At 41.0% G+C, this 27,527-nt stretch overlaps 3 protein-coding genes across 5 annotated transcripts in view; 2 read left to right on the forward strand and 1 right to left on the reverse strand.

Moving 5' to 3' along the window:
• The first annotated feature begins 2,817 nt into the window (after window positions 1–2,817).
• On the forward strand, window positions 2,818–14,925 carry GAPDHS (glyceraldehyde-3-phosphate dehydrogenase, spermatogenic). The gene is made up of 11 exons (XM_087970954.1): window positions 2,818–3,050; window positions 4,557–4,742; window positions 5,393–5,489; window positions 6,545–6,651; window positions 7,573–7,663; window positions 7,912–8,030; window positions 9,337–9,418; window positions 10,381–10,532; window positions 12,021–12,183; window positions 13,643–13,740; window positions 14,544–14,925. The coding sequence occupies exons 1-11, from the start codon at window positions 2,950–2,952 to the stop codon at window positions 14,617–14,619; spliced, it is 1,272 nt and encodes a 423-aa protein (XP_087827080.1). The 5' UTR covers window positions 2,818–2,949; the 3' UTR covers window positions 14,620–14,925.
• A 3,374-nt stretch (window positions 14,926–18,299) lies between these two features.
• On the forward strand, window positions 18,300–25,304 carry TMEM147 (transmembrane protein 147). Of its 2 annotated transcripts, none has more exons than XM_087970958.1 (8): window positions 18,300–18,337; window positions 19,145–19,281; window positions 21,103–21,172; window positions 21,297–21,362; window positions 22,332–22,468; window positions 22,642–22,726; window positions 23,539–23,660; window positions 24,994–25,304. In XM_087970958.1, exons 2-8 carry the CDS (start codon window positions 19,205–19,207, stop codon window positions 25,112–25,114), a joined length of 678 nt encoding a protein of 225 aa, XP_087827084.1. In that variant the 5' UTR covers window positions 18,300–18,337; window positions 19,145–19,204; the 3' UTR covers window positions 25,115–25,304. The 2 variants fall into 2 exon arrangements, with proteins under 2 accessions (XP_087827084.1, XP_087827083.1); XM_087970957.1 differs by having other exon boundaries at window positions 18,302–18,429.
• ATP4A (ATPase H+/K+ transporting subunit alpha) overlaps window positions 24,994–27,527 on the reverse strand; it is a 33,194-nt gene continuing 30,660 nt past the window's right edge. For both annotated transcript variants that reach the window (XM_087970955.1, XM_087970956.1), the window contains one exon: window positions 24,994–27,406. In XM_087970955.1, the coding sequence (XP_087827081.1) occupies window positions 27,378–27,406 (29 nt within the window). In that variant the 3' untranslated portion in view covers window positions 24,994–27,377. The remainder of the gene's footprint in view (window positions 27,407–27,527) is intronic.

Raw genomic sequence — 27,527 nt, forward strand, 5'->3', positions numbered from 1 at the left:
GATGGGAATGCAGAGTCATCTGCTTGTGCTACCTGTTCTGTGCAATGGCTCCCTCTAAAAATGCAACTGCGTCAGAAACCAGAACGCCAGGAGAATTGATAATCCTGATTAGATTTAGAAAGCTGATTGATGGGGAGCTTCAGCCCTTGACCTTAGGAAAGGGGGCATTTTTTCCATTGGTTGTAGAAATTGAATGCAAAATTAATGTCTGTCTATATGCGGTATGATTTTTCTTCTTCTAGCTATTTTAAGCCTAGCTATTGGACTCCCTTACCCCATTCCCTGCTCCTCTTTGTGAGAAAAAGGTTGCTGAAGAATTCTTCATTTATTTACCCTCTTCTCCAAATAAACCATACATATAAGAAATTAGCTCTGAATATACCATGATATATCCACACACTTAAGTGGAAGAAAATGTACTGCGTGACTATATGCATGACATCTTCAGGCAGCTGCACTAGTTCTTTAAACACCTGCACATCTTTTTGAAATTGAGAAAATAAAAAAACTAGTTTGCTTACTTCTAAATTATTTCTAATTGCACAGATCTGCCTTGAGGCGACTTTCTCATTGGCATACATAAAGGACTCGCAAGGTTAGGATAACTTGCCTCCATTTGCCAGCAGGATCCTAGGTAGCAGTACTGCATGTTTATTGTAAGAATGTGTTATATTGTGAATAAAACCACCCCCCTTGCAAATAAAACAAGTGTGTTTTTTCCTATGATGCATAATTTTGGCTCAAATATTTTGCCTATATTTTGTTTAAAACTCTTAAAGCCTGGAACGATGGTTCTAAATTTAAGCATACAGAACATTGTGCTAAAATGTTTTTAAAATTGTCACTAGTTGACTAAGCCAGAGTGGCCTGATTTTTGCGCAGTTGCTAAGTCACTGTGGGCAACCCATATTAAGCTTGGTGGTATAGGAAAGTGCAGCTGGTGTTTGGCTAGCTTGTCTGCATTGGAGATTGCAGCAACAGCAGTTGGTGGATTTGGGGGAGAGATGAAATGCCTGACCTTTCTCTGATAGGAAGATATAAGTCTTCATTGCTGCAGTGAATTGATTATTTTGTCTAGGCCCCCAGAGGGAAGCTTGCAAGCTGCACTTCTTGTCTCCTGTGGAAATCAGAAGCCAGCAATGGAGGGCTGGAGGCAAATACCGGGTGGAGATAGAGCCAATTTTCTAATTGAAAATTTATATTGCATTTGCTGTCAGTGGGATCAATGCGTAGTTACTAAGAAATTTCTACTTAAATTTTTGTGGCTACAGTTGGGTTCTGACATTAAAAACATTATACCTAGCCTACATTGTAGATAAGCCACCTCTTGGCTGTTACTGTCTGAAGGGAGGTCATTCTATGCCAGTGATTTCAAGGTCATAGCTGTTGCAACCAAGATATGATAGTTTGTTTTTTAATCCAGACTGTTTGTACATGATGAGGTTCTGGACTGGTATCTCCTTAATGTTTTGGGGTAAGCTTGGCACGCTGTTCCTGGCCACAGAGTAGCACTGCAGTGACAGAGAGCCTGCGATGAGATGAGAATGCATTTTTTTTTAATGATAGGTGAACGTTTCCATTGCATATATGAAAGATTGGAGCATCAAAAATAGTATAGTCAATTTTACGTTGGTATGGAATAAATATTTCTTGGGCTAATCTTTTGTGGCTGTCATTAAATCCCCAAACCATTGCCAAATATGATTATACTAATAGATGCTAAATATATACATTAAATGGAATAAATAGACAAGAAGATCCTAAAATTACAGGAAGATAGCTCATATTCTAAAAAAAAATATTTCTATAGCAACAATTTTCATAGCTGAACTGCAAGCTGTTACTACTAGACTTAAGGAGAAAGGTTTCTCTCTCTTTTTTGCTTTGCATTTAAGATATGCATTCCAGCTTCTGCTTTGATAGTACAGTGTTACACATAAACAATTACTAAACAAAAAGATTGTCATGAATCTGTAAAATGTTTTAGTAAAACGGCTTAAATGTTTCTTTGACATACTGCAGAGTTTAATTGGCAGGGACGAAATGAAGATGGCTTCTGTTCTGTCTTGTAGTTGCTAAGAAGTTGGGCGTGATGTGCTGTCAGAAAATGATTTCAAATAAACACAAAGTCTTTATTGGGACAAAATCTGTGTCTCATCGGATTACCTGGCTTAGTTTGATTTAATACAAGGGTCCCCAAACTCTTCAGCTCATCAATCTCTTTATGAAGTTTCAGATTGTTCATTGACCATGAAACACATGAAAATAATAAATAGTACTTTAATAACAACACAACGAAGAATAACATAACAGTGACTTTATAAAATAGGCAACATTTAAAATATATGGTTTAACATACCTTTCTTACTAAAACTCTTGATATCATTAATGGGAAGTCTGCATCAAAAAAGGCATTGATATTTATTGGAGAATAGTGAATTTTAATCACAATCTTGTAGGAACAATCTTTTGACCCCCCCAGACATTTATTGATCTTATTTTGATCACCAGCTGTTTATTGACCTCTTGGATAGTCCCACTGATCCTTGGGGTTGATATTGACCACTTTGGGGATCCCTGATTTAATAGATCTGTGCTGGGAGTGAAATAGTGCACTTTGCTTGGGATATCTCCCCCCCCACCAATCTTCCAGCTCAAGAAGACCCAAAAAGTCTTTTGAAGATGCACATTTAGGATAGTTAATTGAAAGCAAGTATTTTGCCCTATCCCAAGTTGTTTGAGACATTACATTTGTCAGTCTGTGAATTGAAGCATAAAAGGAAAACAATTTTTTTTTAAAAGGGTTTAAATGGAGGTGGGAGTGAAGTATTTTCTGATAATGGTTAAAAAATGCTCAGCTGAGAATATTAACTTTCTTAAAATCCTGTTTCAGTGTCTCTAGGTAGAGAAGCAGTAGATAGGTCAGCCAGTATATGAAATCAACGCAATATGGATCCGTGCGATATAGATCCGTGCGATATGGATCCGTGCGATATGGATCCGTGTGATATGGATCAGTGTAGCACATCAGTTAGTGTCAAAGTGTTCAGGTAAGAAAATATCTTGAAAGACTTAAAGGTTAAACTTGCTATCTCCTCCATGAAGTTTATGGAATCAATATAATCAATGGTAAGATCTTTTGATTTATGCCCTGAAACAGGGATCTTGTGGAACTTGTGATCTTCCAAACATGGTTGAACTACTTTTCTCAGCAGCTTCAGCTGACCTGACAAGTGGTGAGGCTGGTGGGAATTGTATTCTGAGTACTGTACTCAGAAAGAAATCACTTTCATGTAGTCACAAACTAAAATCAGTGGAGGGATAGGTGTTGGAGCAAAAATAAGAGCATTTCCAAAATGTTCCTTTAGAAGCCTCACAGAAATTATTTAACATCTACCTGTTGTATAAAGTGTATTTTTTTTCTGAATAAGTATATTTCAGCGATACATGGAAGAAAATATTTTCCCTGTTTGGAGGCATCCAACAACTTTTGGATTGTCCTCTCAAATAATTATCTTGAATATTCTTTACATAAGAGAGGAATACCAGTATATCTGAGCATTCATTTTTGTTTCACAAATGTCACATCCATTAGTCTTGAAAGAATTTGTAGAAACAGTTGAGGATCTTATCCTGATTGGAATAGACATGTACATGAGATCTGCCATTCCTTCTGTCTTGGAATCTAAAGTAGCACCTTTGTCAAATTTTAGTTCTCCAGATCAGGGATGCAAATATTTTTACTATTGGTTCTGTTTACGTGGCTAGGTGGGCATGGCCATGTGACTGGGTAGGCATGGCTTTTTTTTTTTTTTTGCAGCCCCCCCCCATGCCCTTTTTTGCCTTCTAGGCCTCAGGGAAGCATTCTGGGCGAAGCAGTAAGACAAAGAGAGGGATCTTGGCACAGCTGATCGTCAGAACAGCTGATCATTGGGAGGAAATAAAAAGAAATACCTTAAGGAGTGACTGGGCAGGGGAGAATGCAGTCAGCGATGTCAGGCATGCGTGCGATGTCGCACGTGTGTAATAAGGACTGACTGGGCAGGGAAGGGAGGGGTGGGCAGAGAGGGGCAGAGCCAGCCAGGGACATGATTTGCCGGTTCTCCCAACTGTGCAGAATCGTAACAACTGATTCTATAGAACTGGTCCAAACCGGTAGAATCCCACCCCTGCTCCAGATCCTGTTTCTAATATGAATTTAATAATAGGTAAAATATACTCATTGCAATAGTTGATCAGAAGCCACAACTTACAAGCCATAATGGCTGGGTTTATATTTTACATTAAGCCCAATGCAAACAAATAATAGAATGTCTTAGAGTGATGAGAGAAACCAATCAAGAGAAAAATATTTTCAGATCCATAGTAGAATCATTTGGATTGATCCCAGGGAAGGTAAGCATGCTAACTTTGAATTCTCAGAAAGTTTTTGTCCAGCGAAGTTGCCAAAAAAAGACAGTAGAGAAGAAGGAAGGGGATCCTAGAATTAAGCTATATACAAATGTCAACCAAGATAAATTATTTTTGCTTCTTTCGTGATGTTCATATTCCTCCAGGCTCCAGATCAGTGAAGGGTCTCCTCCAAAGATCTCTCCTGAGCCACAGCCACCTACTCCTGAGTCCGAGCCCGAGCCCCAGCCACCCACCCCAGAGCCAGAACCAGAAGCTCCTCCACCTCCACCACCTCCACCGCCTCCACCACCAGTTAAAAAACGCATGGAGTTTGCTGTTGGAATCAATGGGTAAGCTTTTGTTCTTCCATGCCCAGTTGATATTTTTGTATCTTGTATTTTAAGGTGACGTTGGGAGATTCTGGGAGTTGAAGTCCACGCATTAGGAAACAGTACTCTTAGTTTCTTGAAAATGTCCTGCTAATGATAGACAATGAAATGGGTATTTTTTGTTGTTGTTGTTGGTCTTTTGCAACAATATCATTCAAACAAAGCCTTGTGATTGAATAAAACTTGCTAGTTTGATTCCCAAGTGATTCTGCAGCCATAATTTTTGGGTTGCACTATGTGATGGTTTGTGTTAAGTTGGAAAGTTGCAGTGAAACCTAGGTGGAAGTACAACATGAAACCGAGAGGCAAAACCCTGATTTCCAAGCCTTCTAGTTTCTGGGAATCTTCCTGCTATCTTGTCTATCCAAAGGCCGTAGCAATTTGCAGAGGTTCCTGAGGTCACTTTAAAAACAGAGGTCACGCCTTTGGGACTGGCGCTTACCTCCCTCATGCTGGCTTGAGAATTCTGGGAGTTGAAGTCTGTATGTCTTAAAATTGCCAAGGTTGAGAAACATTAAAGGAAATCTTTAAGTAATCTCTTCCGCTGACCTTAATTGTACCAAATGGGTGTGGGAATGCGCTCTAATGGATGGGTTTCTTTGCTCCTGCAGATTTGGACGTATTGGGCGCTTGGTCCTTCGTGCCTGCGTGGCCAAGGGGGTCAAAGTTGTGGCTATCAATGACCCTTACATCGATGTGAACTACATGGTAATGGTTTTCTTATGAGACTAGACCTCTTGTAGAAATTAGTTTAGTTTCCCTATAGGGCAGGAAAGGAAGGCCTGATATGAAAAGTGCCAGAGTTCATTGAAACCCTGGTAAGAAGGCCCTTTTCTACATGTCCCCCATGTCTTTCTGTGAAGAGAGGCAGTTGGGAGTCCAGCAAGAGAGTGTAAGCAGAGATTAGAACTCTTCTAGCTAGATTCTTAGTTGTTCTTGGGAAATAGGAATGGTCTCTGTTTACAGGTAGTACTTGACTTATGACCATAATTGAGCCCAGAATTACTGTCGTAAGTCATGCTGGTTAAGTCACCCAGCAACTCGCCCAATTTTACAACGTTTTTTGTTTGCGGCGCTTGTTAAGTGAATGCAGCAGTCATAAAACAAACCCATTGTTTGCAGTGGCCTTTTTTACCCTGGAAAATAAAAGTAAATGTCATTCCTGCCTTCCCCACCCCCAAAATGAGTAAATTGCAGCCCTGTGATCTCAGTGGCTGCAAAGGGGCATAAATGCAGACTGTTTGCCAAGCACCCATAATGCAGTCACGTGACCACAGGGGTGGGGGACGGATGTTGGAACTTTGAATCGGGGTTGTAGTGACCGTTTATTAAGCAAGGACCACCTGTATAAGAATTGGGCGCCTAACCCTTTGAAAACCTAGCATCCTTGTGCAGCTGTCAGATGCCCAGACAAATGGAGATTGGCTGTCTCTGTTTAGACCTCTATCAAGCTACAGAGATGAGTGGTGCGGTGGCCTAGAGGTGGAGCGCTCTCCGCACGATCAGGAGGCTGTGAGTTCGATCCTAAGTAGAGGCGGATATTTCTCTCTCTGGACACAATGAGAATATATCTGCTGAAAAAAACTCCGTATTGGCGACAGGAAGGGCATCCGGTCAGTAAACACTCAGCTCCCATTCAGTTGCCCAGATTCCACCCCTCAAGGGATTGTGGGGTCATTAAAAGAAGGTGATGATCAAGCTAGAGAGGTGGCACAAATTCAGTTCTCCTGGCATGATGTGGCTTTAGCTTCTTTTCTCCACAGGTCTACATGTTCAAATATGACTCTACTCATGGGCGCTTCAAGGGAGAGGTGATGGCAGAGGATGGAAAGCTGGTAGTGAACGGTTCAAAAATCTCAGTATTCCAGCAGTAAGTGGGAATAGGACGGAGCATAATGCGTTCATTCCATTTCATTGTTTTACCCATTTAAAATATTTTAGTATTTCAATATTCTCAGTAATGTGGTCTTCCCAGGGAACTTTGGTAGTTGGGCAGTTTAGAACAACATTTATGAGAATATAACTAACTTCTCCAACTTCTGTGACAAACTGGCTATTTCATAGGGTTTGTGGCCTCTGAATGCGTAAGAAAAATAAAATGAAAAACAGAATTACACTATGTACCAAATTTATATAGTTTCCCCTGTGTCAAATGTGTCTTGGAGATGGAGTTCTTACAATGCTTTTGGTTTTCTGATGCTTTCCCAGGGCATCATAATTGTGGATTTAAACAGGGTAACTAGTGATATTAGAGTAAAATAAATGCTTTTGGCTCTTTGGGGAAGTGTAGTCTTACCAATTTTCTTCCATGTATACCTGGAGAACTGGTAGTGGAAATTTTGAGTAGTTCAGAGAACTGGCAAATCCCACCTCTGACTGGAGATTTTACAGTATCCTTCACCTGCCATGCCTACCAAGCCACACCCACAGAACCGGTAGTAAAAAAAATTGAATCCCACCACTGCACAATATTGATTATGAGCTATATTGAAGCCAATTTGCTTGTCTGGATTCAGCATGTGTGAACTTAACCAATTACCATTTATTGCACAACTAATTGCTTTTCACAGTATGTGAATCTAGTTGAAATGCTACTGCGGAAGAGTAAACCTTCGGTGGGAGTTGCACATTTAAACAAGAAAAGAACAATGTCAGGGATGTTTGTGTTTCTAAAGATCAGAGGTGTTCATCCCATTACTCGGTTGAAGCCTAGAGGTCCTGAAAGTAATCTGTTTGAGTAGAAGTCCGGGTGGGCAGATCTGAATAAAGATTGTCCTCTTGTATTTCATAGCATGAAACCAAATGAGATTCCTTGGGCAGAGGCAGGTGCCTTGTATGTAGTAGAATCCACCGGAGTCTTCCTCAATGTTGACAAAGCTTCGGTAAGTATCTTGAGTTAGGTCCCTTCCCTGAGATAAGAACCAGTATAATTTCCCTTTCGTGGTATTTTCTGGGTTTCAAGAGATTTCACTTAGATGCTTGGTTTTTATCATGGGCTGGCACAGATTTCTGCTGTACTGGAATAAAGCATACAATCTTCCAGTTACTCCGTATTGAGGCTGTTTGTCCTACTGCCTGTGGGCTGGCAGAATCTGGTATTTTATAATGGAAATCTGGCATTTTTTTACAGGCTCATCTTCATGGAGGAGCCAGGCGAGTAGTGGTGACTGCCCCATCGCCTGATGCCCCCATGTTTGTTATGGGAGTCAACCATGAGAAGTACGATCCATCTAGCATGAACATTGTGAGGTAAGATTGAACCTGGCCAACTGGAGAAAAGCTTATGGGTTGAAGGGCAGTGACCAATCTATACCCCGGTGGCGCAGTGGTTAGAGTGCAGTACTGCAGGCAACTTCTGCTGACTGCTGGCCCCCATGTTTGTTATGGCAGTCAACCATGAGAAATATGATCCATCTAGCATGAACACTCTGAGGTAAGATTGAACTTGGCCAACTGGAGAAAAGCTTATGGGTTGAAGGGCAGTGATCAATCTATACCACGGTGGCACAGTGGTTAGAGTGCAGTACTGCAGGCTACTTCTGCCGGCTGCCTGCAATTTGGCAGTTCAAATCTCACCAGGCTCAAGGTTGACTCAGCCTTCCATCCTTCTGAGGTGGGTAAAATGAAGACCCAGATTGTTGGGTGGGGGGAACATGTAAACTGCTTATAGAGGGTTATAAAGCACTGTAAAGCTGTATATAAGTCTTAAGTGCTATTCAGAGGTAGTATTCAGCAGGTTCTGACCAGTTCTGGAGAACCGGTAGCAGAAATTTTGAGTAGTTCAGAGAATTGGCAGATACCACCTCTGACTGGAGATTTTACAGTCTCCTTCCCCTGCTACGCCCACCAAGCCACGCCCACAGAAGTGGTAGAAAAAAAAAAAAGAATCCTACCACTGGTGCTATGGCTATACAAAATCAGTGCAATCCCCTCCTCCCTATAGGCAATTGAAATAATACAGTACAAAGAAGAAAATGAAAGCACAACATAGCAATTTCACAAAAACAAACCCATACCTATTGGGCTCTCCTAATATCCTGGCCTTGTAGCCTTGGGGGGAAAAAATCCAGGTTCTGGCAACCTTCTGGAAGGCCAAGAGGATTGGGGCTTTCTGAATCTTAGGAAGGAGACTGTTTCATAGGGCAGGCACTTTGACAGGGAAGGCAAGTCAGCGGTTTTTATTCACACCATGTAAGAAACTTAGTTGAGTAAGATTGCTTTGCAATTTCATTCCTGTTGGGTTAGTTTATGGACCAACCTATTGAGCAAAGTCTTTGAGGAAAGATTGGGTGTGCTTTCTCAGCTAATATTCAAAGCTCATGGCTCCCTTTAGATTAAAACTTTCTCAAAGCTCTGTAAACGATGCTGTCTTGGCCTGAGTCATTAGAAAGATGATAGTTTTGGGTTCATCTTTGTTGGATTTGGGAGATGGAGCTAAAAACTTAAGAGAACCTAAGAATATAGATCTGTGTTGAGATGTAACTTCATTATGAGGGTTGGTTGAGTGATGAACAACAACAAAAATTCAAGGTCATGTGTAACTCTTGTTTTCCAGCAATGCTTCCTGTACCACCAACTGCCTGGCACCTTTGGCCAAGGTCATCCATGACAGCTTTGGCATTGTGGAGGGCCTGATGGTGAGAACTGTCATATTCTTTCCAATGTGCTTATTCATTTCTTGATTTATGGCATTTTTATACTGCCAAATTCATAGAGGAGAGCCAATTTGATGTAATGGTTAAGGCACCAGGTTAGAAGCTTAGAGATTGTGTCCTTAGACACAAAGCCACTTGAGTGACCTTGGGCCAGTCGCTCTCTCTCATTCCTGGGAAGAAGGCAAGGGCACACCACTTCCAAAAGCTTGCCAAAAAAACTTCAGGGATTTGTCCAACTGTTGTCATGAGTCAATATTGTATTAAAGGCACAGAAGTGAAAAGTAAAGACAGCTAAGCACATATATATATGATCTACAAAGCTGTAAAAGCAATTCAACCTCAAAAAGAAAAGAAAAAAACAGGGTTAAAATGACTTTTTTTATCCCATGAAGAACATACTTTCTCCTTCTGATTCCTGTGTCTCTTATAGCTATGAAGATTTGGGAATAATGGAGCTCCCCGGGAGATGGCTGGGTGTGTTTTGATTAATCCCACACATAAATTTACAATAAATTGCAGCACTTTCAGGTTGCTAAGTTACACATGCACACAGAACTTCAGTTCTTAAATACCAGGCTTCCTAATCAAGTTATTGGTAAAATTCTGGCTGTGGTTGGCTAACAGTTGGCTAACTCTATTTGCTTATAGCAAAATCATTCACAAATCACTTCTTCCAGTTTGAATTGTTTTTTTTTTTTTTTGGCTGTACTGTAACTTTCCATAAGTATTGGCATGCAATGTCTTCAGCATTTGTGCATCAGTCCAGGTAAAATAAAAAATTACAAATGATAGCAAACGCACTATGAAGCATTATGTATTAATTCTGTTTTTACATACAAAAATGGCCCCTTTAGGAAACCCAGGTGACTTGTTTAGATCATATCTAGTGTTGAAAAATGCTTTGTACGTCTGTTCCTATATCAACTGGCATTTCTGGTCTGCAGACCACTGTTCATGCTTACACTGCCACTCAAAAAACAGTGGATGGACCTTCTGCCAAGGCATGGCGTGATGGGAGGGGTGCTCACCAGAACATCATTCCAGCTTCTACCGGTGCTGCCAAAGCTGTGGGCAAGATCATTCCTGAACTTAAAGGGTATGCAGAACAAATTTAACTTCTGAAAAAAAAAAGGGGGGGGCATTGTGCATTTGGGCCAATCCTAAAGATGTGACCATAAGAGACAAGCAAGGCTGTATTTCTAATTACTGATTTGTGACCAGGAGAATGAGGGAAAACCATAGAACTGCCAGGATTTCATTCTGAGAATGTTTCTCGGACACCTGGATGTTTTAGATTATTTATCCTGTAACCCTTGAGAGCTAGTCTAAAACCTATCCTTAATTATATTGAGTGAGTTATATAGGTTGCTGTCCCAGTGTGGTCAATTTACCCCAATGTGGTAGGTTGATGGAATGGAACGGGAATGGGAATGGGATGGGATGGACTGGAATAGAATGGAATAGAATAGAATAGAATAGAATAGAATAGAATAGAATAGAATGCGGAATAGAATAGAATGGAATGCGGAATAGAATAGAATGGAATGCGGAATAGAATAGAATAGAAAATAAAATAGTAAATAGAATAAAATGCAGAATAGAATAGAAAATAAAAAAGAAAGAAGAGAAGAGAAAAGAGAAAAAAAGATAAAAGAGAATAGAATGCAGAATAGAATAGAATAGAATAGAATAGAATAGAATAGAATAGAATAGAATAGAATAGAATAGAATAACAGAGTTGGAAGGGACCTTGGAGGTCTTCCCTACACAACTTTAGACAAAGGGTTATCCAACATGTCATGATGTCATTAAGGAAATAATAAAGCCATTAACAAAAAAACGGAGAAAACAAAATAGCACAGATTCTGCCAAATGATATTTATTGCAGTTGGGAATACTTATGTTGTGGTCTGTCGGCCGCCGGCCCCTCCAGCAGCCGAATCAGATGAGGAGGCATGGGAGTAAGGCAATCTGAGAGCTCCAAGGGGAAAGAGGGAATGGAGCTGTTGAGAGAGAGAGAGAGAGACAGAGACAGAGACAGAGAGAGGCAGAGGCAGAGCCTGGGCCATCCAGCTCCCAGGTCTGGAGGTGGCTGATGAGGAAGAAGAGGAACAGCTGGGACCAGTGCCTGATTCGCGGATGCACAGAAGGCAGAGGAGAGGAGAACAATGGAAATCCGTGGGCCGATCCTTGGGATGGAAGAGCCAACGCTGCTAGCGAAGCCCCACCTTAGCTCTGGGAATAAAAGGCAGGGGGTGGTGATGAATAGATATGGCAGGCATCTATTCATCTCCCTGCCGGACAGACGTGTTAGCCTGAGGTGAGAGGAAAACTTTTTTTGCCACGGATGCTGGAGCTCCTAATAAAGGAATAGTTGATTTAAATACAGAGGGTTTGTCATGTTTGTGGAGCTAGGTCAGAACAACTTAGCTGGAGTCTTAGTTTTAGATGCTAGATGTTTAGATGTTCTCATTCTCATTCCTTGGAGGACAGAGTGGTTGGTGGTAAGACTCTTCAAATCTAAACCGCCATGGGAACTGTTCTTTCTCCTTTTAATGATCAAATCTCTTTCCCCCCCCACTAGGAAGCTGACTGGCATGGCATTTCGTGTGCCAGTGTGCGATGTGTCTGTTGTTGACCTGACCTGCCGTCTCTCTAGATCAGCTACCTATGCTCAGATTAAAGAAGCTGTCAAGAAGGCAGCCAAAGGGCCAATGAAAGGGATCCTGGGATATACAGAAGATGAGGTAAACAGGCTGCTTACGTTTCCATTGGCAAGCTGCAGGATTATTTTAAGATGCTCCGATGAGCTATCCTAAGCTTCAGCAGATTTAATGCAAGGCAACATCTAGAATAGGCCGGGATAATGTGCTGAAACAGCTGATTGTTTGATTTTTGTAATAATGCCAACAAGTGGAAGCCTGTGATAGGGGCAGGCTTGGGAAATCCACTGGTGGATTTCTTGCTGGTGGGAAAAATATCCACCAGTGATTAACATGAGTTGGGGTGAAGGCAGGAAAGAGGTGAGTTTTGATAGACAAGCCAGTGGGTTTAGTCTTGTACGAATAGCTGATCTGAGGAGTGGATGGAGTTTTTGTCTTCTCTATCAGGAAGCCTCTGCTCACCCAGCAGATCAGCTCTTGCCCACCCATCAGATTATCCTCTCACTCATTTACTCACTCACTTTATTGGCTCTTTCAGACACCTGACTTGTTCTTTTCACTCCTTTTTCTCCCTATCACTCTATCTTACTCTTGTTTGATGTCTCACTCTTGTACTGTCTCTACAGAGGTGTTGTGTGTATATATTTTGTGCTGAGAGATGTTAGTGGATGGATTTTCATTCTTTAACCTGTGCTGTTTTGTTGGCAGTCAGGACAACTATTTATTCATGTAGACAAAGAGCTGGCATCAGATGCCCAGTGTTTTGTCCTGCTACTCAAGCCTTAATGCCCTTGGACACTTTTCAAAGGAAGAGACTATATTTGCTGTTGCTGAAAATAGCCAAGAAGACCTTCTGTGTAACCACTATAAGTCCCAGTAGAGGAGAACATCTGTAGCTCAAGGAGGAAACCACACCCCCACCAAAACTGGCAGGGCAAGTTACTATAAACATGTAGCAAGCCGCATACTCTCTGATACTGATGATGTAATGTAATGATGATGAAATATCTGCAACCTAACAACCAAGCTCAGAGAGCACCAAGAACTGCACACCACTGAGATGCAAAAGATTGAGAACATAGAAAGCTGTGTGGGGAGTAAATGTTTTAGCCTTGAATCAGATATAGTTAAGCAGCCTCAGCTCCAGGTTGGAGATGAGATTACATTATGTCATGGGGACATGTCAATAATGGTAAATTATATAGCTTTGAGGCACGGGGATGTGTGAATAAACCTAAGGCCCAACTTCAGATTGTAACAATTAAAACAAGTACAACAAGCCAGATTAGGGTTTTTGATAAAGGATATGTCTGTGGACTGTCCAAAATGAACCCTTTAGCCAGACCGCTGAATCACTTGGTATTTATAGAAGAAGTGTGCAAAACATTTGAAGTTGAAGCACTCCATTTCAAGTGAAGTGCTCTTGATCCTCTTGGAAGGGTTTGACGCTCAACATTCAAGCTTTGAGCCTAGAATGCTGGTTATTACAAGTGTCTCCTTCCATCATCTTTGTATACCGCAATTTTCTCTTCTTTGTTTGCAGATTGTTTCTACTGATTTCATTGGTGATGAACGTTCCTCTATTTTTGATGCCGCAGCAGGCATCTCCCTCAATGATAACTTTGTGAAGCTCATCTCCTGGTAAGCCAAACCCTTTGTTTCATCTACCAGTTGAGATTTCCAAGGTAGCTCATAAGGAAAATGGTCAGGGCATTGTTTCATGATCTTTTGTCACAAGCAGAAATGCCCGTCAAAATTATCTTGCTTTCCTTGAACAGTAAGGATATAGTTAGATGCCTTCAGTCTGTCAAAACACCAGACCATCACTTGCAGAATAATTTCATCAGCTAAAGCTAGAATGCAAATAATGGAGAAATATTGAACTGTACTATGGAACATGGGTCTCCAATCTTGGCCACTTTAAGACTTGTGGACTTCAACTCCCAGAATTCTCCAGCCAGCTGGCTGGAGAATTCTGGGAGTTGAAATCCACAAGTCTTAAAGTGGCCAAGATTGGAGACCCCTGCTACGGAAGATACACCTGGCATTTCTCGTCATTTAAAACTGGGATTTTTTCCCCATCTCACAAAGTATACACTGCCTTCAGGCATTGAGCTTCACTTAGCATTAACCAGATTTGGTTATAAATGCAGGCATTGGATGGAAAATGATGTTTTAAAAAATACTGTCTTATTACAAATGGTCACTAAACAAGGTAGCTGCTAAACAGGGGATGCCTGTACAGCTACCACTGACTTGCAACGCATTATAATTATAGATGATAGTGCATTTTTCCTTAACCCAATATTCCAGAATCTGAAAAACTGAAGTATGGAATAATTTCACAAGGGCACTGCATGTTGAGTGGGTTCCAGCCTTTTTACTTTTGTACAATGTCATTCTTGAATATAAAGATTTGCTTATGTTGTTTCCCCCTCTGACAGGTATGATAACGAATATGGATACAGCTGTCGTGTAGTAGATCTCCTGAAGCACATGTACAGCAAGGAGGAGATGTGAACCCTGAGTCCGAATTACATTCCAGGCTATTCAATAGAGGGCCTCACCACTTTTAGTCAACAGGTTCTTTGCTTCAACCACAGAATCCCAAACACTGCACTTTGTGTAAAGCTTTATGTGTGTGTGTGTGTGTGTATCCGTGGGCGTGAATCCTTCTTTCCACAGCAGCTTATTTAGTGGAGATAAATTGCACCAAGTTCCTCCTTGTAGAAGGAGTCTAGTCTCTGGGGCTATGCATTGGTTTGTGTGGCTGTAGCGTTTTCAAGATCTTGCAAATGTTGAAATAAAAACCACTGGAGTTAAACCTTGATTTGTATCCATGTGATCTTAATGTCTTAGGGATTTGGAATTCCTGCTCTTGATCAGGCTGAACAAAATGTGCTTTGGGAGGTTTCTGAGCATTGAAAGCTTCCACTTCTCTGGGAACTTCTGTTTTGCTTTAATTTATATTCATGGATGATTTTCTCATAAGAAAAAATCATGTTGTGCTTTATACAACCATAACAATTGATAGTTCAAACTTATCAGAAATCAGCATGGATTACAAAGGCTAATAAGTAAATGCCTCATTTTTAATCACTCTCCTCAATGGTGCCAAAGGATTTTTTCTGACTATAATAGGTCATATTTCTGAATGGAATCATTTTGTACGTGCAGAAGAAATAACTGTTTGGACGTGCAGCAATAATCAGGGTTTTATTTTATTTTTAAGAAAAAATGCTTATTCAAGGTATCTGGTATAATGGTAAATATGATGGAAAATATCTCTGGTCTTTCTTTATAGTAGGAATCAAAAGAAACCCCAATTTACCTCAAATATAATTTATCTCAGATGTGATGTAGCTCCCAGCATTCAGCTTTCACAGCTCCATATTTTGGAAGACACTTGATAGGTAACTTCTACACTCCACACTTTTTTTTTTTTCAAAACTTCAACACTGTAAGAACCCTAAGCTATTTTGCTTAAGAAAATGGGAATTCTGCTTCTAAATTTGCCTTATTGCTAATAGTAAAGCTAATGGTGTTTTCAGGTTCTGTTGATCTTATCTGCAATTATCTGCAATTTACTGGTTTACTGCGAATTTTAGCAAACAGCTTTGGACTACTTATAGGAAGAAAAAGGGTGTTGCCTTACCTATTGTTAAGGAACAGGAGTTTGGAAATATCCTGTGCAATTACAGATATATAAGAGGGATCAACAAAGCCATTCGCCAGTCCAAAATGCCCTTCTGGAATAAATGCACTCCTTAACCTCTGGAAATGTTGGAAAACACTTCTCATTACTCACACCCTGCAAAGATGCCAGTTGGAGAAAACTAATGACTGAGTTTTCATCGATCACAACATCCCCTGTATACTTATTTTAAAAAATTCCTTGAAATGTTGAGCAAGAGCAAAAACAAGAAACAATAGAAATAAAAATGTTGAAAAGAATAATGGTCTTCCTTGGCATAAGGAACCAAACTAGAATTGTGGCAGCTTGGCTTACATTGGCAGTGTTTGCATGACATACCGAATCTTGTTACTGAATTAATTTTTTTCTGATTTTACATAAAATATTGATAAACTAATAGGCTGGGTGGGTAACCCACACGTATAATTTCAAGCAATTTATCAACATCAGAAATAAACTCCAAAGTGCAGCTTAATTTTGTTTCAATAAAAATTAGCCAATGTATCCTGAGAGAAGTATTGATTTATTTCATTTCCAGGCCACTGAATGTTGCTATTTTCACTGATTTAGATTAACACAACATAATACAATAAAGCTATCCTAAAAATAACGTAACCAACATTGTAATCAAGTGGTTCTAAACTGAGCCCTCTGGTTCTGCAAGTTCTCAGTGAAAGGGTCAGAGATAATCCCTTTTTAATATGCAATAGGATTACACCCAAGGAAAAGTGAGTATCCTATCGGAATATCCCTCAGATCTCCCTGTGGCTTCAGAGAACATCTGGTGCCTTGAGCTTTGGAAAGAAAGGCTTATAGTGAAAAGGAACAAATAAAACTGCCTCCTTCATGATATGGGCTCACTGACTCCTTGTGATTTACAGAAAGGAGGTTGAAGGGGGACAGTAAGGGAGTGAAAAGATAAGCGGCCAAATTTCAGAGTCCCAGGACTGATAGAATTAGCATCCGTCTCTTTTGTTCATCAGATGACCTGAGCAATGACTTATTGCTGAAGCCAAAACAGGATGAGTAAGATGCAGGATGAATTAAAACCGATCAAAGGGTCAATGGAGATTCTCAACCATCCAGGTCATGGTTGTCCCAAAGGTGCTTTTTTTTCAAGTGTGCTGGAAGAAATGTCCATCTGGGTTCAGTTCCAAGTGGGGAGAAAAACACTGGGAAGATGGAGGCTGTTTGGAAAGATGGTTTAATGGTGGACAGGACCACATTGAGGTCCTGGGCAAAAAAGAGCACATGGGTGAGAGAGTTATACAGTCTCTTGGGCTTTGAACTTGCTTCCTGTTCTTGTGAAAGAAATGTGTTCAGACTCCTATGGGGTAACTTTGCAAGTCGTCTTGAGTCCCAGGCTTGGTTGAGCCTTGCTGGATGATGCAATCTTCCCAGGTGCCATGTGGTAAGATGGGTAGAGGGCTAATCCTATCATGTCCTGAGAGCCATGTCTTAATCCCATTACCCTGGAGCTGAGGGGAGCAGGGAGCTGCAGGAAGCTTTGTCCTTAAAAAAAAAAGTTTCTCCTTTTCTCATCCAGGGAAATATAATATTCTGCCTTTTTAATATTTCCTAGAATATTCCATTCTTCTAGGAGAGGGCTGGGTGCTAACCTTCTACAAGAGGCAACTTCAAGAACCAAAGAAGCTTCTTGGATGAGAAGTGAAAGGTCTTCAAAGGAAAAAACAAAGTCTACTTGCTTTTAAAAAAAGCACTTGTGGGATAAACCCGATTAAGGATGACCTCACCCCTTTCCTAAGAGGTCTGTAGGGGGCGTGCATAAGCGCACCAACGTGCCTACCGTCCCTGTCCTATTGTTTCTTTTATTTTTCTTATATGTACCCATTTTCATGTATTCATAACTATGTATATACTTATACCTATTATCTTGTAAGCGATTGATAAATCAAAATAAATAAATAAAAATAAAACTTTCTTGCGCTATATCTTTTCAATGGAAGAAAGGCAACGAATGAGATCCCTAGTCTGCAACCTATGTAGGCGAAGTGGCGAAAAGCATTTTCTACACCAGCTTTGCTGGCTGAGGAATTCTGGGAGTTGAAGTCCACAAGTCTTAAAGTTGCCAAGTTTGGAAACCTCTCTGTTCTACTCGTTCACTGAACTCCTCTAGTCCAAACTAGACTCGAGAACTACAACTCCCATCCATCGGTGTCCCAGTCACCTTCCGCAGCGATTCCCAGAATGCACCGCTTCTTTTTTTTTTCTTTTCTTTCTCTCCCCGCCTCCTTTTCGCTCCAGTAATTCTCCACTCCCGCGTTAAGGCCGACGTGATTTAAATGAATGACTACGACTCCCGCCATGCACCAGACCTCCTTCCCTCCCTCCCTCCCTCCCCCAACCACCAAACCTCTAGGCATTATGGGGATTGTATTGCCTCTCGTTCCCTGGTCTCTATGGAACAAGAGCCTGGCGGCCGCGGGAAAAGACTACAATAACCACCAACAAACGGGCGCCGCCCAGGGAGGGCGCCGCCGCGGGCGCATGCGCAGATGACGTTGAAGAGGAGGCGGAGGACGTGTATGTCAAGGGAAAAAGGGACGGGGGCTTGATGAGGGAGGAAAAGGGCTTTTTGAAGAGGCTTCCCTCAGCGGAGAGCTCCGTAGAAGGAGGTGGGGTGGTTTTGTGCGAGCGCTGCTGCTGCTCCTGAGGCGCTTCCAGGCGGGTGTGGTGGGAGCTGCGACCTTCCAAGGCTTTGTCAGTGCCGCCTCCGGTCCCGTCTCCCTGGCAACGCTGGCTGAGGCTGATGGGGGTTGTAGTCTGCTGGAAGGAAGGTGGTTGGGGGAAGGGCAAATTGGGATGTGGGGGGAGGATAAGTCTCTTTGTGTGTGTGTATACATACATACATACATACATACATACATACATGTGTGTGTGTGTAGGCGGAGGCTCTGGGTATCCAGGTAGTCCTCGACTTAACAGCAGTTCATTTAGTGACCAGAGTTTGGCCCTGAAAAAAAAACATGACTTCTTTCCACAGGAATGACCTTCGCAGCATCCCCAGGACCCCCCCCCAATTTTTTTTTTTGGATGCTTGGGGTTCATAGTTAGGACCGTTGCTGGTGTGTCCTAAGCTCCCACGACCCCCTTTTTACGACCTTCGTTAACCGGCAAAGTCAAGGGGGGGGGGGAAAGCCAACTCCTCCACTGCAGCGACTCACTTAACAGCCGTGACAAGAAAGCGTGTAAAATGGAGCAAAGCTCACTTAGCAAATGTCTCCCTTTAATCACGGAAATGTTGAGCTCAATTGTGGTCATAAGCCAAGGACCATTTCCCCCCCCGTATTACTATTAATTAATTTTTTACTCCCTCTTGTCTCTCCATAGGAACATCGCCACAGTACTAGGGGGCAAAAGCCATCCCGCCTAGTCCACCTGTGTGCCAAGATGACTCTTTTCCACTTTGGGAATTGTTTTGCCCTGGCCTATTTCCCCTATTTTATCACCTATAAATGCAGCGGCCTGTGAGTGTCTTTCTTACTATTATGTGCTGATGTTGACTGCGAGATAGAATTTGTGGCTGCTTAACAATATTGGGGGCTGCACTGTAGTTCAGAGACAGGCTCAAAAAAGCTTCTAAACCAGTGTTTCTCAATGTTGGCAACTTTTTTTTAATAAACATTTTTTATTATTTTATAACATACATTTCCTTTCTATGCTGTGCAGTGTGCTTTCTAGGTGTCCAAGGTGTTAACATACAAACATCATCATCATTATGATCATAACATATATATATGTATGTATGTATGTTAAGTTTTCGCGGGTACTTACATGTATGGTATTCAGCTTTGTTCGGGTATTTTCCCACATCATTATAGTTGTGCTTTTAAAGTTATAGCAACGTTTCGGCAGAATCTCATCTGCCATCATCAGGCACAATACAGAAGCCTGATGATGGCAGATGAGATTCTGCCAAACGCTGCTACAACTTTAAAAGCACAACTATAATGACGTGGGAAAATACCTGAACAAAGCTGAATACCATACATACACACACACACACACACACACACACACACACACACAAATATAACATCAATCATATTATAACATATTCCATTATAGTATTGATTATATAACCTTCAGAAATATTTACTCATCTGTTTTTCTCCTATAAACCATATTTTACCTAATTCCACTCCTCTAACCTCAATATCTGTCATTTAATTATTTATAGAATGGTTCCCATGTTATGAAATAGTCCGAATCTTCTTTTCCTTTAATTTTTAGGGTTAACCTATCCATCTCTGCACATTCCAGAATTTTTTTTGATTGTAATATTGTCTGCAAGGGTTTCTGGGTTTTTCCAACATTAGGATGCGTAGAACCAAATATGTGTTATATTGTTGTAATTTCCTCAATTTTGGCAACTTTAATCTACTTCTGAACTCTACTTCCTGAACTCCCCAGCCAAAGTTGAAAAGTTGAAAAACTTATTTTCCTGCGGAATATAACACCTAATGGTCTAAATATATCAACTTTTTCTTTTTACTTTTTACATGGCTGGCTGAGGAATTCTGGGAGCTGACGTACACAGATTTATAAAGTTGAGAAACACCACCTTAATACTGCAGTAACTGCTGTTCAATGCACCAAGAAGCTTTTACAGCTATTTTTTTTTTTTAAATACTTTTAATCCACCCTACCAGCAAATTAACCTTCTCCAACAACAGCCAAGTTGCCATTTCACAGACAGAAGCTCATCCGTTCTGGGCCAAGAGCTAAGCTAGCTTTGATCAGACACACAGACTCCTGGCTGGGACTGCTGCCATTGCCTCGGCTGCTCCCTGAGGTGCAGTAGTTGCCTGGCAGATGAGAAAAAAGGGGAGGGGGTTCTCCTCTTGCCAAGGAGGGGCTGCAAGCCCGGGCCGGATTCCTGGCTGGGTGTGGCTGGGAAGGAATGCATGCAGATTTATAAAAGTTGCCAAGGTTGAGAAAACGCTGCTTTAAGTGGTGCTTTGAGAGTTTGGGAATTTATACTGCGTTGCAGCCCCTGAAATCCCTGTGGTAGTTTTTAGGATGGTGCAGCAGCATTTTGATTCATTCTTTGGTGATCTGTTTATGGCAGGGGTCTTCAAACTTGACAGCTTTAAGACTTGTGGACTTCAACTCCCAGAATTCCTCCTCCAGTCATGTTAGCTCAGAGATTCTGGGAGTTGAAATCCACAAGTCTCAAACTTGCCAAGTTTGAAGACCCTTGGTTTGCCATGGGTCAATCGCCACGTAATGCTGTGCAAAAATAGAGACTTTATCCAAGGCATGGTTGTACTGTCTCTCTCATGCAGGTCAGAATATAATGCCTTCTGGCGATGTGTGCAAGCGGGAGCCACCTACCTCTTTGTCCAGCTATGCAAGGTAATGGGTTAACACCTTTTTGCTAAAGGAGGGCTGAAGGGCTGAATGCGAATCTGGGTGCAAAGACGTGAGGCCTGTAATGGTAAAAAGTTGCAACGGACTCTTCTCTTTCTGTCTTTTACAGATGCTGTTTTTAGCTACATTCTTTCCAACCTGGGAGGGTGGTGCAGGAGCTTATGATTTCGTTGGAGTAAGTGTGGTTGTTGGCAAGCAAGGAAGAGTCTTAAAAGCTGGCATTTTGCATACAGCTAGATGCTCAAGAGACACATGTATTTACAAAACAAAAATCCAAAGGACAGTGGGGGTTTTTGTTTTCCTCCTGGTGGATTTTTCTTTGTACTTTGTCATTCTTCACTTATATATCTTGTGAGTTTACCGATCCTGTGGGGGCTGGAGCCTCTTTTGAAACTGAAATTTCTATTTTCCTCTATTTTCCTATTTTCAACCTAGGCCTGAAAATGCGTCCTCATCTTTAGAATAGATAGAATAGAATAGAATACTTTATTGGCCAAGTGTGATGGGACACACAAGGAATTTGTCTTGGTGTAAATACTCTCAGTACACATAAAGAAAAGGTACATTCGTTAAGAATCAAGAATCATAACGTACAACACTTAATGGTAGTCATAGGGTAAAATCAACAATCAAATCATACTAGGAAACAGTCAGTATAAATCGTAAGGATACAAGCAACAAAATTACAGCCCTACAATCACAAGTGGGAGGGGATGGGTGATAAGGAGTGATGAGAAGATTAACAGTAATAGTAGTGTACACTTTGTAAATAGTTTGTAAATAAATGCTGAAGGTGGCAGAAAGTTTTATTAAATAACTACTTTCCTAAGTAAGACCATCTTACTGAGATAAATAACTTTTGAGTATAGAGTAATTTGGGGTTTGAGTACATTTTTTGGACAGGGGGAAGTGAGTATATTTTGCAAATCTGTAGCACTGTAATCTCACTTCCATTAGCAAATAATAGTGTAAGTTGTTGGAGCATAAGTATGAATACTGGCTGCTACTGCCTGTAGAGCCTGTCAGAGACCTAACTGAATGCTCTTTCATCAGACTCTTCCTTTGTTGGATGTGCGTGTGTGAACCTTTGGGGTTGAAACATGGAGTTTGCTTGCCTGCTTCTGAGCTTTGTCTTGTGCTTCAGGAGTTCATGAAAGCTACCGTAGACCTGGCTGACTTGGTGGGTCTGCACCTAGTGATGTCCCGGAACGCGGGAAAAGGGGAATATAAGATCATGGTCGCTGCACTGGGCTGGGCCACGGCGGAGCTCATTATGTCTCGGTGAGTTGGATTTATCACTGCTCAGAAAAGGGAGGGGAGAAACTAGATTGGCATTTGCTTGCCCACGTTTTTGATGATGGCTCGACAAAGCAGCCTGCAAGGCCCCTGTGCAAAGTTTTGTGTCTCTGTCTTCATGAGGTTTCCCATCCTAATTGCCTCCGTGCTTCCAACAGATGCATCCCACTGTGGGTGGGAGCTCGTGGCATTGAGTTTGATTGGAAATACATTCAGATGAGTATTGATTCCAACATCAGCCTGGTAAGTGTTAATTTTCTCCCAGTTTTCGGTTGAGCTCTAAAATGATACCTCGTATGACAGGATTAAATTATTGAGGACTAGGAAGATGTTTTTTGTTTACTGAGAGGGTTGGGTTTTTTTGGGTAATGTATGTAGATTTGGCTCCCTGCTATATACATTTGGATTGGCAGTCCAATTAAAAATATCAATCGGTTCATTAAATTTGTTGAACTTTGCATCTGAAAGAGTAAAATAAAATATTTCATAGACAGGGCATTCATATACTTTCATGCATTTACTAGGATTTAATTTTAAAACACTATGTCATGAGTGTGTGTGTGTGTGTGTGTGTACACACACACATTCTATTCTGTAATCAAACACGACTTCAGTAAAGAATTCCCCAGACTGTTTCTTCGATGGAGAAAAAACTCTTAAGGCCGTGTTTCTCAACTATAGCTACTTGAAAATTTCAGTTCCCAGAATTCCCCAGCCAACCAATTTGGGAGTTGAAGTCCACACATCTTCAAGTTTCTAATGCTGAGAAACAAGGAACTGGGTTTCTTACCCAAGAGCTAAAATGGAAACTGGGTGAACTTAGGGGCCAGCAAAGCACTAAGGGGCATCCTGAACTTAGAGGGCTTTGTAAAGGAGAAAATCGAACAAGGGCAGAGCTGGCTAGCTAGCTAGCATTGGAAGAAGCATATTTAGATTTTATACTGCAATGTTTTTATAAATCCCAGGTGACTTGAATGTCAGATATTCTGATTGGCAGTTAGATTTTTGAAAGTATTTGGAAATCTTTCCTTATCCCTCCTATTGTGCCCTTTCAGGTTCATTACATCGCCACCGCTGCCCTGGTGTGGATGTTCACCCGCTATGATTTACCCAAACATTACCGACTGCCCCTTACTTTCCTCCTGGGTGTCAGTATCTACAAAGCCTTCTTTATGGAGTGAGTGCTCTTGGTGGAATTAAAGTGGCCAAGGGAGGTTATACTGGGGTGGGGTGGTGGTGGGACCTTGGGAACTCCCAGATCCTTGGTTCAAGTCTCCCCTTTCCTTTATTTTCTGTACAATAATCCTTTTCGCCCCAGAACTGAGTAACCTTTTTGTATGAGTGAGGAATTGAAGCTGGGCCTCCCGCATCCTCACTATAGCTCCCTTTCTTTTAAAATTCCCCTTCCTCTTCTCAAAGAATCAAGACTTTCCTTTGCTCGAATGCTTGGAGAACTTTCCCATCTCAGTATTTGTGCTAGGTCAAAAAAAGTAAAAATTCAGACAAAAAAAACAGACAATATCCTTTTTGACAGTCTGCAAGATCCAATTCTCCTACCTTAATTTGAATACACACATCTTATCGATATCTATGCTTAAATTACCCATTGTCCGTTAAGCAGTTTATCTCTGGACTAACCAATTATACCAAGAGTTCCAATTATCGTAAAATGTTGAAGCCTCTTTGTTTTTAAGTGCTATAGTTAATTTATCCATTTCTGCACAATCACATATTTTCTGGATGACCATTTGTTCTGTAGGTGCATAGGGTGATTTCCAACACTGGGCAAACGCTAATCTGGCTGCAGTTAGGATATGAATTGTTACATATTTCATCTTTTGGGTAAATGTTTATCAGAGATCCCTAGTAGGAAGAACTCTGGTTTGTATTCGATTTGTTCTTTGGTTATCTCCTCCAACCATTTTCTGATTTTTTGCCAATATTTCTGGGTTTCTTTGCAAGACCACCACATATGTCTGTTTTTAAACGCATCTTTTTTTTTCTTTTTCTCTTTCTCTTCCTTTGTTTCTTTCTTTCTTTTACATCTCCTCTTCTCTTTTCTTTCCAGTTTGTAAGACCGAGTGTTCTTTTTTGTTTTTTTCCTTTTGTGTATGTAATGTCGATATGTTTTTAATTGTAAATTTAATAAAATTTATTTAAAAAAAAAAAAAAAAGTAAAAATTGCGGGAGGGGGCCTGCGATCACAACCACCACCTTGACTTTCTTTACCCTACCCCATGCAGTGGACGCCCCTCTCTGTGGCTACATTTGCTTGTATTCATCCAGCACCAAAAGCCATCAGGTCAGCTTGCTGGCTCTTTATATGACAAACTGGACAATTTTTTTAAATAAAGGAGAGTTGGTAGCTGATCATGCGTGTGATTCACAGTATCTAGGTTCATTGCAGTGTGCAAATCAAGCTTGGGATATTGATGCAATAGTGGGGCGTGGTGTTTTTTTTTGCCAGCCTTAAAATCTCAGGCTTCACCTCCTTCTCTCTGCTTTTCTAGGTCATTTGTGCACGTCTTTCTCCTGGGTAGCTGGACTGCACTTCTGGTGAAAGCGGTGATCACTGGCCTCCTTTCCTTCAGCTCCTTGGCACTCTTTGTCACCCTGGTACACAGCAACTGAAGCTCCACCAATTGTTACTCCCACTTGAGTGACCGTGTCTTTGTACATCCTAAGATCGCCCAGCTACGGATTCTGTTTGCGAAGGTGTGCAGGCCTTTGCACTTCCTTCCTGCGCTGAGACCGGTTCCAGTTATGATCACTGTGGCATTCCAAGAATGATGCTAATTTAAAAAGTATTATTTATACTTTGCCCAGTTTGAATTCATTTGGCTGCTCTCTGCGTGTCTTTCCTACATTATGATGGTATTTATGCAACCCAATAAGCCGACAAGATGGATATCACTAAACCAACAAGTATAGACAATAATTTCATACTCCTACCCTGTTCAGTCTTAGTTCTATTGCATCAGCATCCATAACCAGCTAGAATAACATAAAAATGACAACACGTAGTAAGATCATTAATATACAAGGTAACACTTATGGCATTGTATGCAAGTACATCAGTCATATTATAGGCTACATCATTTGCATCGTGATGTGCCTGGCACTCTTCCCTCGTAGAAACTGTTGCCATATTATCTAACCTAAACTGGATGGGGTTTGGAGAAGTTCAAAGATAAAGGCACAGTGAATTTTAGTAATAACGCTTGAATTACATTTGAAGCTGAGGTTATTTAGGATTTGGTGTGTATAAAGGTTTGCAGGCAAAGCCCTACATAGCTGGGGATAAAATGGCAAAATTAAAATTAAGGCTTTTATGGTTTGGCCTGTCATGGGGATAATAATAAAGTGGGTCTTGATTTTTCCTCTTGCACATGGCATGGATGCTGCCTTTGCTAAAGGCCATCATAATGGAGGATGTTGTGGTGTAGTTCCAAGTGGTAACGAGAAACACAGGATTATATGAACAGGCATCGTCTGAGGTCCCTCTTCACGTGATCTTGGCAGCAAAAGAGTTCTCACTCTGCAAATCATTTTTGTTTTGTTCAGGGAATGTGAACAGTAACTGGCTAGATTTAGGGAGCATTATGATGACACTCTTTGGAAACCTCTGTAGTCCATATGCATATATATCTAATTGTCCTTCCTACTGGTAAAGCAACAGAAGCAGAAAGATTCATTTTTGTCCCGGGGCGTATATAATACTTAATTTTTTTTTAGATAATAACTGATGAATACCAGCAAGTACAGTTACATGAAGTATACTAGCCCAAAGCAAGTAAGTCTGACTCTCAGGGTATTTTCTTCTGCAGGAACTGGGTTCTTAAAAACGATTAAATGAGACTTTGTGGACACGGTGATCCTTCCCTTTAATTCAATCTTATAGTTAGCTCCACATCGATGAGCGAATTGACTGGAGAAAGATGGAAGGGTCATTCTTTTTATTCATAGGGTGGTAGCCATGGAAGAAGGGAAGTCTCCCACATGTACAGGAGGTGGTTTGTGGTGGTGGTATGATCTGCCCATCTGATAACTGATGAATGATGTCAAAATAACACCATTACGCAAACAACAAAATTATTGACTTGTCTCATAAAGTATGGGGCAAATATATAAATCATGTTTGCCTGATGCCGTCATAAGGCGTATATCATCTTTTTTCTTATTGCAGTCCATTGTGCTATAGGGTAATCAGAATTTGAAGGAATGGAAGATACGTTTAGATAGCTTCATTGTCTGGTTATCTTGAAGGGAGGTTGCTTGCCTGTGTATGAATTTCTCTCCTTTCATCCACTATGTGAAACTTCTTCTGTGTAAGATTTATGCTTTGGGAACTACTAATCCAAGGAGACCAAAAGTCCAAATCATGCAGAAATTGAAAGTGAAGCTAATGTGCCATTGCATATCTTATATATGTTTTTTTAAAAAAATCCTGCTTTTTCTATGGAGAGGGCAAACCACTTACTCAACCTGCTCAACTTACTCTTCCTTGAGATCATATTGCCTTATTTGCAGGCTTGGGGTTTTGAAACCTATTATATTTTGGAAAAAAAACCACACACTTTATATCTCTACCAACGTTTATATTTGGTTTCCATCTCAAAGACTGTCCATTTCCCCTAGCATATCAGCACCTCCAAATATTTTTTTTCTTGATGATGGGCAGATTCTTGTCCCAGAGTAGCTAGAGCAGGACGTGTGGAATATGGAATTTCATCATAGGAAGGGCAAGAAATTCAGCAAGCTCAGTTGAAGGTGTAGCTAATGAAGAAAGCAAATCCTAGGTTCCTTCTTACTGCAGCATTTTGCACCCACAGGGAGCATCCCAGGCAGCACAAACCATGCCAGTGGGGACGTATTTGTGCTCAGAGTTTCATCTTTAATAGTAAAGTTCTTTGTCCCACCAACCTGGAAGAAAGAAACAACGTGGGGATCAGACTGAGGGTGACAGTGATATCATTGATGCCTACAGCAGTTTGTCAGACGATGGAAAAACAAAGTGGTGTACCCTTAAGTGGTATAGCACTAT

Source organism: Notechis scutatus, chromosome 8 (genome assembly GCF_049901735.1).
Source record: "Notechis scutatus isolate UNSWTSFEM ecotype Mainland chromosome 8, rNotScu1.2, whole genome shotgun sequence".
NCBI lineage: Eukaryota > Metazoa > Chordata > Lepidosauria > Squamata > Elapidae > Notechis > Notechis scutatus.